This window comes from Protomyctophum parallelum (assembly GCF_964188405.1).
Source record: "Protomyctophum parallelum genome assembly, chromosome: 8".
Lineage (NCBI taxonomy): Eukaryota > Metazoa > Chordata > Actinopteri > Myctophiformes > Myctophidae > Protomyctophum > Protomyctophum parallelum.
Window position 1 is genome coordinate 26,621,046 of NC_139703.1, and position 16,450 is coordinate 26,637,495.

Genomic DNA, 16,450 nt, shown 5'->3' on the forward strand with positions numbered 1-16,450 from the left:
TCTACAAGAAAGGCTTAATTACACTCACTTTCTAAAAGCTCAATATAAACATATCTAGCTAGAATTAAGAGTTCCCCCCCCCCCCCATCTCTGTCTGTATTTTATTCTGGAAAGTCATGAGCTAATACAACTAGCTTTCGGCCTTTCACTCATTTCATTAACAAGATGCCCAAGTATGCAGAAAGACAAAACGGGAATACATTTTTGCTTGCTTCACATGAATGCTAATGCCTGTTATGAGAGCAAACCCAAACCGTTCCAACAGATAATTCTGCTTCCAAACATTGTTCATTACTACAGACACTAGAGACTAGAGGGGGAGTTGCTGGACTGAAAGCAAAATGCATTTGTTTTGCGTGGGAGATGGAGCATCGTCCGCTTTGACAAAACACATTACCTACATTACATCCATTACCTACATTACATCCTGACAGTTTTCTGAAAAAGCTATGTTTCTATGTCAGTCGTTCTTCGATTTTTCAAAAATTGCAGACCTACAAGCTCGTAGTGGCACACTATGAGCTTGTAGATCTGCTATTTTTCAATTGCTAAAGCATAACATAATGCTAACACCAAAAGGGGTTCCCGCCCCAAAATGGGATAAGGCAGGCTTCCGTCTGTTGACATCATTAGGGTCTAAACATGTGGTGCCAGCAACCATATCCAGATAGCAGGGGAAAGAATATAATGGCAGCTTAAAAAAATGCCTAATGTTTGCTGTGTTGCAGCAGGTCAAAATAATGCTTCCAATGTGCTATTATCACTAAGAAAAGCATCAGCTGGGCCAAAGTGCCTGGAGGTATTACGGGGGCACCAGATTTTGTTGAGTGGTTTTGCTAAAAAAAAAACCTCTGATTGCTGCAATGATATCCTAAAGTATTTATACAAGCTTAGTTCAGATCTTTTTTTAACATAAAACTCTACTTGACTTCTTTACACCAATTTCACCATTATTAACTCATTCCCAATCCCTGCCAATGACGCGATTTGATGCAAGTTGTGTTTTTAGTTCTTACACTAGATGCCACTCTTTGGTAACCCTAAAGGGCAGTCCATACTGTCTCCGACCACCAAACTTTTCGTCGGAAAGCTCCGGTACAACTACAACATGACGTCACTCGCAACTTCTGAAACGCATTCCTCCGAATTTTTGTTCTGAAAGCTGCACTCCCAGATGTTGTGACTCGCCGAACTCCCTTAAATCGACGGACCGTTTGACAAACTTAAAACAAATAAAACATCCCACGCAGCGAAAAGATCGACTCACCCGTGGCTCTGACATGCGTGGCCGGTTAAGACTCACCCGTGGCTCTGACATGCGTGGCCGGTTAAGACTCACCCGTGGCTTCAGCGTGCGGTTAAGATTAGGTTAGGGTTTGGGGCAGGACGTCCGACCAAAGCATTATGCATTATGCAGAAGAATTAGAATCAGAAGGGCTGTATTTTGCGTGTCTTAAGTACCAGGTGTTATTACTTAACTTAAAACCTGGAGGCATGATCAATGCCATTTGGCTATTCTGAGTGGCCAAAGAGCATTGACCACGCCTCCAGGTCTTAAGTTAAGTAATAAGACCTGGTACTTAAGACACGCAAAATACAGCCCAGAAGCTCAAACTCTATTTCACATGCTTCAGAATCTAAACATGGTCCTCTTGATCAATGATTCATAGTTGGTTAATATTGCACTTTCTACCAAAAGTCAAAACCACCCCCAAAAGATTGTGTCATGTTTAAACAGTTCAAATTGGACCATTCATAACCCGGACCAGCGGAATCCATTACGAAGGCATGGGGCAACATGTACAACTGCTTTCTTCCTGTGGTCTTTTCTCTGCGTAGCACCTAGAAACTACTTCTGGAGCGTCAGGCTTGGCTGGGTTCCATTCGATTTCCCCAGTGGGTCATCCATCGGCCTGGGGACGTGGTGAGCCGAAGCGCCCAGCCCCAAGGTGATTAACGGAAGAAAGATGGCTGCAGCTCACAAGCGTAAATCCAAAGGGGTTTCAGGTGGAACACGGTCGCTTGTCTACCAATGAGAAATGGAAGAGGGCCCTTGCCCAATCCCTTGCATTGAAAATCTCTCTCCCGACTCACTCGCCCTTTATGCCGTTCTGACCCGAGATCAGATTCTAAAAATGTCTTCTACGTCCTGACAGTTTTCTATGTCAGTCGTTCTTCGATTTTTCAAAAATAGCAGACCTACAAGCTCGTAGCGCGCCACTCGGTGGCGCGCTATGAGCTTGTAGATCTGCTATTTTTTCAATAGCTAAAGCATAACATAATGCTAACACCAAAAGGGGTTGCCGGCCCCAAATGGGTTATGCTTGTTCTAGTGCTTTACAGAAAACACATCAGGGACAATCTCAAAACCATGGGGAGGATCAGACAACCGGGAAGAAAGTAGATGATGAGACGAAGACGGAAAGAGGAATGACAGGGAATGAGCAGGGAACAGCAGGGAATGAGATTTAAAGAGGGAAAAATTAAGAGAGCGGGTCGACACACAGAAGGTCACACAGATTATAGTCTGGCATAAAGTCTAGTAGAGAGGCAAAAAAAAAGGAGAGAGGCAACGCGAGTGGCCGAGGCAAAGTGTTGAGAGCATGCATAGGAGAGACGAAGAGGAAGAGTTGAAACCCGTGCGCACCCCAGGGTGATATTAGTGAGCCCCATCTGTTGAACATCTGGTGTGAAGAACCGAGCACCTTCAGCGGTCTGCTCAGGAATTCTTAAATTTAGCAGCAGGCCCACTGGCAGAGGGCAAGACGACCCACTCTCCTCCCGAGATGGATGGGGAACCGCAGACGGACACACTGCCAATTCATCATCCTTCTAATAAGTTCTACATCAAAAAAGGTGGAAGAGCGAGCGAGCGGCGATGTGGAGATACAGTATGTCGACTGACCAGAAAAAGCTCCATGCAATTGGTTGTTGGCTGTATCTGAGCCTGAAAAAAGTGATAATATATTTAGCAACTGTATATAATACTGTGATTACAGAGTTATTTCTATCGAATCTATAACCAACACAGCAAATAGATGTTCATCCCGCAATACCACACACTTTAGACGGGAGTTCAATAATTAAGTGTAATCTAAAAATATATACTGTATGTATATATATATATATTATTATTATTATTTATTTATTTTATCTCTTCTCGGGGCCCCTGGCACAGAATATTTTTTAGATGGGGGGTCCATTTCCATATTCCATTTGTACACTCCGAAAATACATAGGATTTTCCTGTGTAGGTGAAGTGACTTTACGTTAATCAATCGATTTAATCTATTCTTTTTTTTAAAGAGTGTGGCCGAACCTTTTTTTTTTTATACCAAAAATACATCAATTTTTTGTGTGTGCGCTTTTGCCCATTGTACATCAAAGTATAAATTAGGGCATATGTGATTAGACTCATCCATACGCTTGTTTCATGTTGATATATGAAAAACTAAAAACAATCATCAAAATAGCAATCAGTAGAACAATCGCTGAGAAAATAATTGATAGTTGCTGCACTAAACGGAGCAGTGCACCCTGTTCACTTTACATGTGCTCCTCAAGCAGACCTCTCTTCTCCCATCTCTGTTTCCAACTTCAAAAGCTGTCTGACCTCCCCGGGGAATATCGTCTGAGGAATTTTTACGGAATTATTAATGAAACGAATGAACCTCATCGATCGCTTGAGGGATAAAGTGGACCTCGGACCGCTCAGAAGAGAGAGAGAGAGAGAGAGAGAGGCAAGCTGGGTTTGTCTCAAATGTATTCTTCCCCGTTCTGACCGACAAGCAGTTGACAACCAGACTTGACCCCACAAGACCTACGGTACCTGACAACGATGGTGTTGATGTTAATAGCTGTGTTTTTAATAGCTGTGTTTTTAACCCATTCTGACCTGAGATCAGATTCATACGAGGTTTCCACTGGACACACACTGGTCTGATGAACCCATTCTGACCCGAGATCAGATTCTAAAAATGTCAGTCGCTCTTCGGTTTTTAAAAAATAGCAGACCTACAAGCTCGTAGCGCGCCACTCGGTGGCACTGTATTCATAGTATTCATAGTAGATCTACAAGCTCAACCACGCATTACATTGTGACGTGTTTTGCAAGATTGTGCTATTAATCAGTATTTGTGAGGGAGAAAAGTGTGCCTATAATGAGATGGCCAAGATAATGACAACAGGTTGTCTGAGGTTGACAACAGGTTCTTTAGGGTACAGAATTTGCTTTTGTACTGGAAAATGAATGTGCACAAAGTAATACATTAATATGCATTTAATTCATTAATTAAGTAATTAAGTAAGTAAGTATTTAAAAATGAATGATGAATGCGTGGTTGTTGTCACAAAATCCCAAGGCACACCTGAATGTGTGTCTTACGGTGATCCACTGATCTAGAATCGAACAGTGAGACGTGCAAACAACTGCTTTACTAAGTCAACGTGAGAGCCGGGCTAGGGAGACAGTAGATGGAGAGACAAACAACTTAAGTAACATGGACATAAAATAGTGAGCCGAGGAGATGAAGCACACAATGCATATAGGAGCTTAAGCAAAACAGACGTAAGACAGAGAGAGGGCGTGAGAGATGAAGAAATACGAGAGGGCAGTGCAGTTTAAACTGGCTCCCCTGTAGAAGTAAGACAAATTGGGCTATACGGAGTCACTCGGAAGCCCGGAGTCCCCATCTCTCCAAGGAGGAAACCAGCGTCTTCCAAGCATTAAAGTGGAAAAAACAATGCCACTGCAAGAATTTAATGAGGAAGGCTCGGCAATGTTCTCTGCTCTCTCTCAGCCCCACACGCCGAGCCTGTGACACAACAATTCTTGGCATGTGGTGATTTTCTATTTCTCTCGCTCTGTATTCAGTGGCTTTATTTTGGCTGACTTCACTACTGGAGTGAATGGAGTGGATATTCAGGACTGTAACCAGTCCGCGCCCTCGTGCTCACCCCCTGCCTCGGCCCTAATTCATTACGGCTGTGAAAGTGCCATGCCACTTCTCAGAGACTGCAGCACTCCACTCCCTTAGAAACTCGTGACCAGATTACACACTTTATCCAGCTCTTTGCACATGCTTAAAACCGATGACTTAACGCTTGTGGACACCGATGCCTCTTATGCCAGTGAGGGGGAAACTATTTGATTGATTAGGGAGGGACACACACACACACACAGAAACATCGAACAACGTAGATATTGGCTCAGGACAAGTTTGTTCATCTGCCTATTTAAGAATGACATTGATGTCCAGTAACAAACCTAGCATAGGCTACTCAAGAGGAAAAATGAAACAAAAACAACTCGTTGTCTATCGTTGAGGGCATTGAATTATTGCTTTGTCCATGATGGCCTCATTTGATCATAGGGTTATAAAATTTGTTATACATATAGACAACATAATGATTAGTCACTTTAACTGTTGAGAACAGTTTTGTCAAGAATGCTGGCAGTAGGCATTAGCCGATGCCAATAAACCCCCCCTAGATCAACATCCATCCATCCTCGTTTGACCGACGCAATTGTGCAGGCTTTAAAACGGCCACAACACAAAACGGAGCAGAGAAGAAAAATAGGGATGTGGGGGAAGGGGGGGGAGGGTTTGTAGTCCTTTTGCAAATATTTGATTGAAGTACAATTCATGGGCAGCCAGAAGATTGGAGTGCAAGGCACTGACGAAAGGAAGAAAAAAAAAAAGCATGTTCAAAGTAGAAGAAAAACAATCATAGGAAGGTGGGAGAGCTTGCAGCCAAGGGGGTCTGTAAAGGAGGGGCGATGGATGGATAGATGCTGATGGATGAACTTTAGCACTTTCCCACCCCAGGTCTGATTGAGTGGTTAAACACAGCCAGTGAATTAATGCCGGGTAATACTCCAGAGTAAGCACATTGAAAACCTTGGCTGAGGTATTCGTAAGTGAAAACAATGTCGGCCTTCTTCACCGAAAATGTGAAAGAGTCATTCCCTATTATACAAAACAAATATCTTTACCCTTTTTTCAGCCTCTGTGTCTTAAGTTTATTATTTCCACCAGGCTGTGTTCGAGGTTTACCACTGAACTAATCAGCGTCAAACCTTTCACAAACACTGCCAGTGGGCCATGGAATACGCTCCACCCCAAATCTTTTAAAGCTGCTTTTTTGTTTTGGTATTCCGACAGCCAGCAATGGAAAGAAATGCTCCCCCGCCATTGGTCGATTTGCCTGTCTACTGCCTGATTGGTTAGTTATTTCGACTGTTTCTTTTTTTTAGACCAATGACAAAGTTTCTTTGACTGCAGATTATGTCACAGAGAATACATGTTTTGGGAGCGTTTTACTCATTGCTAGCTGTCTGAATTAAAAAATAAAAAGATCATAAAAAAGTTGACATATGGCCCAGGCCGTAGCGTAACGGTCTGGGCACCGGACTGGTGATCCAGTCGCGGTGTGCCGCGACTGTGCCGGGGTTCTTGTTGCTATGTACAGTATAGCAATATAACATATTTGAACATTTTCAGAAAACTTAGGTCAGTATTCAGAACATAATGCCTCCAGCCCAAGGCTGTCAGCAATTGGAACTGGAAGGTATAAAAATCACACACTTCACACAAAAAGGCACTGGAAGAGTAAAATCTTCTCTCAACTTTTTTCAAAAGAGTAAAAGGTACCTCTTCCACTCCACACTGTCAATGGAGCTGAATGATGGAAGTCAAGTGAAGTGTTTTTCACCATTCAAAATGAGAAAGTGTTCTGGGGAAATGTCATACTCTTCTCAATGGGCTGTCACGGCTCGGAGGTGATACGGCCACCTACTGTTTTTCCCAAAAGAATACAAAAGTGCCTCAAACTCCTCACAACTGTAAAAGGCCAAGTGCCAGTGGCCAATAGCACTGCCACCAAACTGCTGTCAGTGTTAAACAACTCTATTCAGGAAGATCACTTCGACTTGTGCTTTTGAATTCTACCAAATGGGTCCTGACAGTGTCAGAATTGTCTATGCAGAGATGTCCGGAGCATGATCTCCTGTGCCTAATAACCATGTCCCTTCTTCTCCCCATCTCAACCTTCTCTCCTTCCAGCATTTGTTTTGTGTCACCATCAGTTAAGCTCTTTTGCAGCCGGCTGTCTGTCAGTCAGTAGCCCGCTTGCCAAACACAGACACGTACCACTGCTCACTCCCCTGACACCACCACTGACTGTGGTGGAAATTAATCCATATCTATAAAAACAATATCTGTTTTTATTTAATGATAATGGAAATTACTTCAAAAGAAAAGGCCCGTAAATATGTAGAAGAATATAATAATTTACGTTACTTATAAGCAGAGTAAGTAGTACAATGTGGCTCTTTGCATTACTTAGACCTGCAGACTTGTTAACATCTGGCTAAAAACAAGGAAAACAGGATATGTTATTAGGTCGTGGCCATTGGCAAGTCGCTAATCGCTACCACAACACTCAGGATAGAGGTGCAGTAGTATGGCCATTAGCCAGCTAGCAACAATTGCCACTTTCTCTCTTTATCTGACAACAAGCTCATCTTTAGCCAAAAGGAGTCTAGCAACAATAGACCTTGCGGTAAGCCCCACCTGCTCACGCACCTGCCCTGATACCGTTGCTAAGCAGGACAAACAACCCCTACTATCAGCGAACCTCCACTGAGGACCGTGTTATGTCAGCGTTTTTCCGAAGAGGAATAGAATATGGATATAAACAACATCCATACTATAATAACACCATGGTGAAACGTTGCTGTTGGGCGTCCTGCAACAGTGCTTCATAGGTACCCAGAACGTTTGGGGCATTTTCTATTTATTCCTTTTCCGTGGGTGCGCACATGCACATGTCAATGTTTACAATATGGAGGTGGAGGAGGCAGCAGCGGCGGCAGTGGCGTCACTCATTCACCCTTCCTGCTACTAAATCATACTATTAACGTCAACCTTTACTAAACAATGGTTAAATCAATCGTCTAATAAACAACAAACAACTTACCTTGGAGCAAATGGTGTGCCTTGTAACTTTCTCCACGCTCAGTTGCTTGTGTGGACGGCGGCCACATAACTTCACCCACAGCCTCCAGTCACGTGACGTCCCCTCTGCAGTTCAGAAAAAAGAACGCTGCTTACCCCTTTCTGCACATTGTATCCAAAAAGTGAAGGTCCGCTAATGGTCTAAACTAATTTGAATTTAGGAACAGCAAAGAAAATCCAAGATTTTTTTTTTTTTATATGGCTTGTTTCAGTCGCTTCCATTTTTTCAAGGAAGTTGAAATGCTTTAGCGCCTCCCATGGTCGAATTTTCCAACTGACCCCAGTTCAGTCGACATGCACAGGCACAAGCACAACACAACTTCCTTGAAAAACATGGAACGGCTAAACAAGCTATTTAAACCCTCGTTTAACCGTTTAATCTTGGATTTTCTTTGCTGTTCCTGAATTCAAATTAGTTTAGACCATTAGCTTTTTGGACACAATGTACAGAAAGGGGTAAGCAGCGTTCTTTTTCTGAACCGCAGTGGGAGGGAATGTGACTGGAGGCTGTGGGTGAAGTTATGTCCACACAAGCAACTGAGCGTGGAGGAAGTTACAAAGCACACCATTTGCTCCAAGGTAAGTTGTTTGTTGTTTATTAGAGTCAGACGATTGATTTAACCATTGTTTAGTAAAAGTTGACGTTAATAGTATGATTTAGGCAGGGAGGGTGTACGAGTGACGCCTCCTCCACCTCCATGAAACTCCGTGAAACTGAGCACACACTCTCCCTGAATGCCAGAGCAGAACCTCTGCCCCGAATTCCTCACATGAGCCTATTATAGCGCCACCAGGAGGCCGATCTTTGCAAAACACTATCTCTATAATCATGTGATCATGTTGGATCTTTTCATATTCCATCCTGATCGGCAGATTTCAAACATATATCAATAACAATAACCATCTGACCTTCTGACCTTCTGGCCTGCTCTGAGGAGCACTTTTTCTAGTTTACCACTACATTGACATGAGAGACCTTCTAACATTGGACAACATTGGACAATATAAATCTCAGTCTCTCTCGTCATCATAATTGTGCGGAATCGCACGAGGCCAACTGGTACTCACACATCAAGACAAGTTGAGGGCTGCATTATCTTCCACAAAACAACAAAGCTGAGCCATTTGCATATTTATCTTTCTCTGGAAATACAAACGGAACACCATGGCCGCCTTGTCCTGCATTGGCGATAGTAGTGGCAATGATGATGATAATAATCCTATTACTGCTGCAATGCACCGGCTTTGAAGGAAGAAAGAAAAAACTTCCATGACCATATCAAAAAATGTTTTTATAACATTTTTATAATCACATATCCTTCACCTGAAAGAATGGTACTTACTGGGACGAATTGGAGTCACTTACCAGAGTCAATTTCAAGTAAGATATCCAAATATGGCTTTTAAGTAGGCTACTGCAGGTTGGCAGTCTGGAAGCCAGGAACAATACATTTCACACGGCCTAATTTACTGGTTATTTCATGCTAATTCAAGTTGTTTATTGTCAGCCAGTAGCAACATTGCAGAGTTGCAGACACATTTTCGTGTGTGAACTGTGAACTCAATGATGGCTCCAATTTTGCTACAATGAATCAACCACAATTCTATAAATCTTGTTACTTGGCAGCTCAACAATGTTTGGTCAGTCCGTCTGAATTAGGGTGGCCACCTGCAAGACCTCAGAAAGGAGGACACTTTTGCAGGGCTCGCTCCCCCGACCCCCCCCCCCCCCCCCCCCCCCCCAGATATTATTATTATTATTATTATTATTACTACTACTACTACTATTGCACCTGATTTTCACCACCAGCATCTCCAGCATTATGTTCACAGAGAACATATATTTGCTAATTAAATTAACCTTTTTAAATTATAGGGTACCACAAAGGCCATTTATTTTATAATCAATTTATTTTATTTCATGTTAAGATACGTTTTATGTTTAATCTCTTTCTTGTGGGGTTTTTTATACAGTCTTATGGTCATCGGTGTGGGACATAGAATGATGCCAGTAGCCTATATGTTCACAGTGCTTTAGCCTCCCTTTCTTTATGATGTCGAGTTCCTTGCTCCATTTCTCATTAAATGTAGTTTTTCATTTCGGCATATTTGGTTTATTTATCTCTGCATTAACTATACTAAAGTGATTGTGAGAGCCAGGTTTTGGAAGAGAACCAAGCAACCATGTCTATGAAAACAAGCCCAAAAGAAGCCTGACTAGGCTTAGTAGGCTATTTTATAAAACAAGCCCAAAGTCGCTTATAATTAAGCGGACATGGCAACACTCCGAACGTCTCCTCTCTCTTTTTAAGACAGAGGGAGTGTGGCCGGCTCGCTGCGGAGCTGAGCAGCGCTGCTGGGATTTTAATACCCAGACGACGTAAATGACAGTTATGACACAAGCACTGTAAATCACAAAACAACAGACAATTATGTGTCCGGCCAGAGGTTGAGGTGGGAGGAGGACAGGTGGGTCTAAAACCGGACTGTCCGGTGTGAAACCGGATGTCTGGCCACCCTAGTCTGAATCAACATAGAAACAGTGTGAAAGTGTGGAAGTGACTAGAGGATTTTTCCCCCGGTTTGTTTTTAGTTCAATGTTTGTTTTAAAAACACCATTGACAATGAAGGGGAAATGTACGTCATCTTGTCCCTAACACAAACATTAAATGCCATTAACAATAAAGATAATTTAATGTTTGTTTTGACACAGTTTGTTTTCCATCACCATTACATCACCTAATCAACATGAGTTGGACTTTAATATATTAGCGCCCCTCACTTCACACAGGTGTGATTTTTTTATAGATACATTAGCAAACCAATTTCAGTGTATAATCAACTCCTATAACCAGTAAGACGCCTGGGCGGGGGGGAAGCTTTTAGTCTATGAAAGCCAAAAGGATGACTAATATTCAGAACAGAATGCATGGAAATTACCACTGGTGTTAGCTCTTTTTAAGTGAGATTATGCGCGATTGTGTCATTTGTGTAATTGCATGTGTAATTGCATCCATATGCGGTTGGAGGGACAGGGATAGGGTAGCAACAGTGTAACAGAAAATATGCGTCAAGCCGTCAACATAACATACTGTACTGCATGTACTGTACTGTATGGCCGAAGCTGAGAATAAATAGACAATGACATATATTGGGGCCGGTATGGGAGGACTGGATAAAAAAGGGTGAAGAGGAAGGGATTCTATCTCAAAGCAGGGCTATAGCAGGGCCGACTAGGCTGAAATTGAAGACGCAGCGTCCAGAAAATTATGGGAAACTCCCAGCCTTTTCCAGTCCAAATAATCTGGCAGGGACTTGATTAAAACAATGAACTGGAACAATGGTGAGCGAGAGAGAGAAGAGAGCGGGGGGAAAAAAGAAAAGAAAAAGGGGGGGGGGGGGGGGGATTGCCTGCCATTGAAGCGAGCACCTCTTATTCTCAGCAGCCCATTAAATGTGGGAGCAACGGGCCAGGAGAGAGAGGCGAGGCGAGCTCTGAATCTTCCCACCATACAGAGAACTACCCAGCAGCAGCGGCAGCAGCAGCGGTAGCCTGCAGAGCTCATGAGGCACAAACAAGTGATGAGGAGCAGATTAAAAAACGAACCCGGCACGCTCAGCTGAGCAGAAATGCTGAACAATAAAAAGAAAATAGCATGATCCTCCTGCAGCTCTTCTTCTTCTTGTTTAGCTATCATTAGTTTGGCTTGCATTTAATATCATCATTACACGACGTAATCATGATCAAACGTATTTATCTAGTTTACTTTCCCTTTGTGCTTCAAACAGATTAATTTCCTACTAGAATCAATAACACACTGGTGGTAGAAAGATTTTTTCTTTTCTTTTTCTCTGGCTTAACTCTATCTTTTCCTTTCTAAAAGAAAACAAATAATCACCAGGCAAGCGCTTATAAACGAGTATGACACCCACGCACACACACCAAACCTGATATCTTTTAATCAATCTATTAGCGGGAGCGCGAATGGCGATGACAGGCCCTCTGACTGATAAAGTGACCTGGCTGACATGTGAGTGTTTCTGGCCACTGCCGAGGCCAGATAATAGCCGTTTGCGCACCGAGATGATGATGGTGATAATGTTGGCACTGAGGGCCAAGAAGCACATCCAATCCCTCCCTAAATGTCAACCTTCTGCTATCGCTGCGACGGCAGACTTAGAGGGGAGCTCTGAGACATGGGAGCCCGCTTAGAATGGATAACAGACAGACTGTCTCATTCGTTCCAGCTCGGAAACAAGGGGACAGACCTGTGGGCACACACAGTGGACACACGCAGCCAAGGAAAGAGGCTTAAATAGGGGATGGTCGGTGGCCGGGAAAGGGGCGAGGACTCGGGAGGAAAATGAAAACATGTGCCAGAGACAGTTACTTGTCACGAGATTACAGCAATGTGTTATTGTATTTGTTAGGGTTTTTTTTTTCCTTCTTCATCTGAACCGTTACCAGAAGTGACAGACAGAGTCTGTTCCTTTTTCACAACAGAAAGTGACAGATTTGAAGGCCAAGCATCTCTTTCTTGTGTCAGTCTCCTCTCCCACTCTCTCATCTCTCGTTTCCTGGATGTTTGGATAACCCAGGGGCTGAGGTGAGAGTGTGGTGACAAGGCATGACACGATGTGCCTCTCTGCCCCCTGTCAGGCTTCCCGCACTCTCGCAGTGATATATTTACGACTCACAGCTCTCCACAGAACAGATGTTTTTGCGTGTTGCCCTCACATGTTGCACGGTCAGCAAAACCAGCATTTGTGTGGGAGACTGCGGGCAGGGCATGACGGGCACAGCCAAGCCCTTTTTGTGAAGGCACAAAAATGCACCGTCTAGAGTCTACATTATGCTTGCTTCCATTTCATTTGACGCAATGTTTTACCAAAACACTGCTTCATGCCACCACAGGGCAATTTGACATTATGGGTGGAAGGTATTCTCTCGCTCAGCAGACCACCATGTATTGCACATTACATTACCAATGTAACCCATATCACTTTATGTCCTCATCACTCTCCACAAACTATGGTCTCGTTTAAACGAATCTTTAAAAAAAAGGGACAAGCCCATCAGAACAATTAGACGTGTAATTTGTCAAATGGCAACTACTTGGGCTTGCTGAACGCTGGCATTCACCAGTTAATTTAACGCTGCGAATGGACAAATAGAACCAAATGGAACCGCAAAGGGTCCATTCTCAGAGTTGCACATGTATATAAATTAACACTCAGGACGGGATTGCACTGTGTAGTTATACTCCCGCAGGGTGTGAGAGAGGGAGAGAGAGGGAGAGAGGGAGAGAGAGAGGGAGAGAGGGGGGGATTATCAATGCGTGTCCCAGTCCTTGGGGCGTGTATTTGCCCTTCTATGACAATGCCTACTTCCCCAGACATTCGTCATTCCTCTGAAAGCGAACCCGTCCCACTGGCTGTGCTGGGCTGTGCTGTCACCGGCCGCCGGGCTGAGCAGAGCCTGAGCATCCATCCATCAATCCGTTTATCCCCCCCACCACCCTCACTCCGTCAGCCGTTTCTCTCTGCATTTCTCTCAGCTCTCCCTCATTCCCTCGAGTAGATTTCTCTCTAGATGTGTGATCTGATGGAATGTTAGATTAAACATAATTTAAAAGACATTATAGAGCCTCCATCATAAAAAATAAAACTGAACAGCCTATTCTACCAAGAGGGCATATTTTAAGGATTGATAAGTTGAGGGGGGGGAGTGAAAAGTAAAAAGAGTAATAGAAAATAAATAGACTACTGGTGGCCACTAAATATAGCAACAATAGTTACAGAGATAATATGGATACTTTTTTCTCTCTCCCATCCCTCTCATATAAACTGATATACACGGACGTCATATTCTATTCACAGTTGCATGACATCTCCTGGCAATCATGATCATTTAATAATTGCTATAATTTAACCAAGTGGAGATGGCCGCTATTTATTATTACAATATAAAATATAGGCTAATATGAAGACCGATGTGACAATGTGCCATTTAGAGCTACTCGGCTATGCAGAGCATGAAATCAATTAAACGTATTGTTCAGACAGCAAAGTGTTTGGGATTCCGGCTGGTTGTCCTGTGCTGGACTTCCTTGAACGGGGCTGTCAAGTGATCTGAGAGACGTTTCTGGACCTTGCTGTCATCCTGTCAAATTCCAAAGCTGAAGAAATCTTGCCTGCCACTTTGGTCAAGGTCAACATTTCTCATTTTCTTCGACGTGGTAGACTACTAGATGGGGGAAACGCATCTCAGGCAAATTGTGGTCTAAAAGAATATATAAATATTGGACCGCAGCCTTTTTGCTACGATGATTGCTGCTCTTATAGAGCCAATTATTTCACTGGTGCAGTCGTCATCGTGTTATAATTTGGCAAAGTCAGACTCCGCGAACATTTTGCTTGTGCGCGACCTGCACCTTATGAAAGACTGAATATCCAGTGATTATTAGGCTAGCCTACCATCCAAATGTAGTTTTGTGTAGGTAACAAATTGGCATTCTATAGCCTATACTGCCATACGACGCTTATGCTTAATGTATACACGCCATGTCGCCGCTTAAAGAAAGCAGACCATGGAAGCTCTGTACATTATTTTCGGTAAGTGACACCTTCGTAACCTGGTGCTAAGTATACATCGGCCTTTATGTCCAGTTGAACTACGCTCTGGACTGTGTTCAACCAACGGCATACGTTGTGCATATAAAGTAGTATGGCTACAAATGTAATTCTGTTGAAGTAGGCTATACTTCCAACGGGGATGCGGTGCACAGCCGTGGACTGCCTCACTCACAACCACATCGCTCTTGTCTGCATGCGCTCACATAACGGCGCAGATAAATAAGAGTATATGGATACAGCATGATCGGCTACTTTGCCTATATCTCTAACTGTATACGCACTGGCATTGAGCATTGTAGGTCTACAGTAATTACATCCTAACCAGTCTAGTATGTATGGTGGCTACACAATAAAGGGTTAAATAGCTGAGGTGGAATTGGAGAAGAAAAGGGGGACGGAGTTTCAGCACCTAAAGAGGCACGGGCGGTATAAAACCATTGGAGTTCTGCCCCCCGAAAAAGAAAGAAAGGATCTGCAAAGAGCGAATGTGTCTTTTATCTACAAACAGATTTTTTTAAACACAAAACCAGCACAGATTGACGGCTCTCATTTAGATTCCCCCCGGCGGCAGATTTCAGCAGACATATACCGAGACGCGCATGAAGTCAAACGGCGTGAAATAGCCTCATCTAACTGTCTATGTAACTGACTTGGCTCTGAAAGCCTAGAATAACTGAATTAGACCAACAGCAAATCTGACACCAGCCATTAAACTTGGAGACATTTAGGCTCAAAAGACGTGCGAGTTGGGAAAAATCAAACATTAACTTACCGGGGTGACACTCGGCCCAAAAAAGCACGAAGGCAGACAAAATCAGAGAGAAAATCCACCAGCAACACGACTGCAGTAGCCTCCACATTATAATATACACATCAATTGCAACAAGGGCAACTGTTGAGTTATCCTTGCGATAAAACAAGCGGCAGCCGCCTGCGTAAAAAGAGGCAGCACCAGACGCAGCGTCTGAGACCGACAATGTGTGGAGTTGTTCAGTCTTTCGTCGTCAAAATGTCCCACCGGCTGGCAGCTCCTTGACGGACCCGGACACAAACATAACAATCATCGACGGATGATTACTAAACATGCATATGATATATTCAGTTCGTTTAGCGAGGGGTGGTTTAGATTTAGCAGGAGCGGGGCAGACTAGCGGCTCCACGCTGCTGCAGCGACTGTTGCAGCGGCTCTTCTTGGGCAAACAGAGGAGGGATAGTTGTTGTATTTGCACTGGAAGCTTTCCATTCCTCCATCCAGGAAGTCCAAGTCTGGCAGGGACTTTCAAACAGTCTGGAGTGAAAAGCAGAGAGGATGGAGAGAGAGAGAGAGAGAGAGAGAGAGCACGCGCGTACGTGCGCGAAGGAGAGAGAGAGAGCGAGAGGGAGAGAGAAAGAGAGAGCTCTCATTCCTCCGGATCCTAGTGCCAGTTGAGAGAAGGTACTGTAGTGTAAAATATTGTTAATCTAATTTAAAAGAGTGTGTGTGTGTGTGTGTGTGTGTGTGTGTGTGTGTGTGTGTGTGTGTGTGTGTGTGTGTGTGTGTACACAACATGTAACCAAAATTAATGGGCACTTGTGTTACCAGGTCCATTGTACACTGTCAGAGATAGGCATGGGTAAATTAACACTATTGATTTAATTGTGGTGGCTATAGTAACCCTCTTAGACGGCAATGTGTTGTAGCCTTATAATTGAAAACAAATCCTATTACACTAAGGAATGTAGGTTGTCCTGTCCTGCTTTGTATGCACACAGTAAACCATGAGTCATTTTCTGTATACAAATCAACCTTTTCTGGT

At 43.5% G+C, this 16,450-nt stretch overlaps 1 protein-coding gene across 1 annotated transcript in view; it reads right to left on the bottom strand.

Moving 5' to 3' along the window:
- Positions 1-15,921, bottom strand: part of LOC310862978 (receptor-type tyrosine-protein phosphatase gamma-like) — a gene marked incomplete at its 3' end in the record, with an annotated part of 434,985 nt that extends 419,064 nt beyond the window's left edge. Inside the window, 1 exon segment of the mRNA XM_083771100.1 lies at positions 15,427-15,921. Coding sequence (XP_083627226.1) covers positions 15,427-15,514 — 88 coding nt within the window. The 5' untranslated portion in view covers positions 15,515-15,921.
- Between the last annotated feature and the right edge of the window lie 529 nt (positions 15,922-16,450).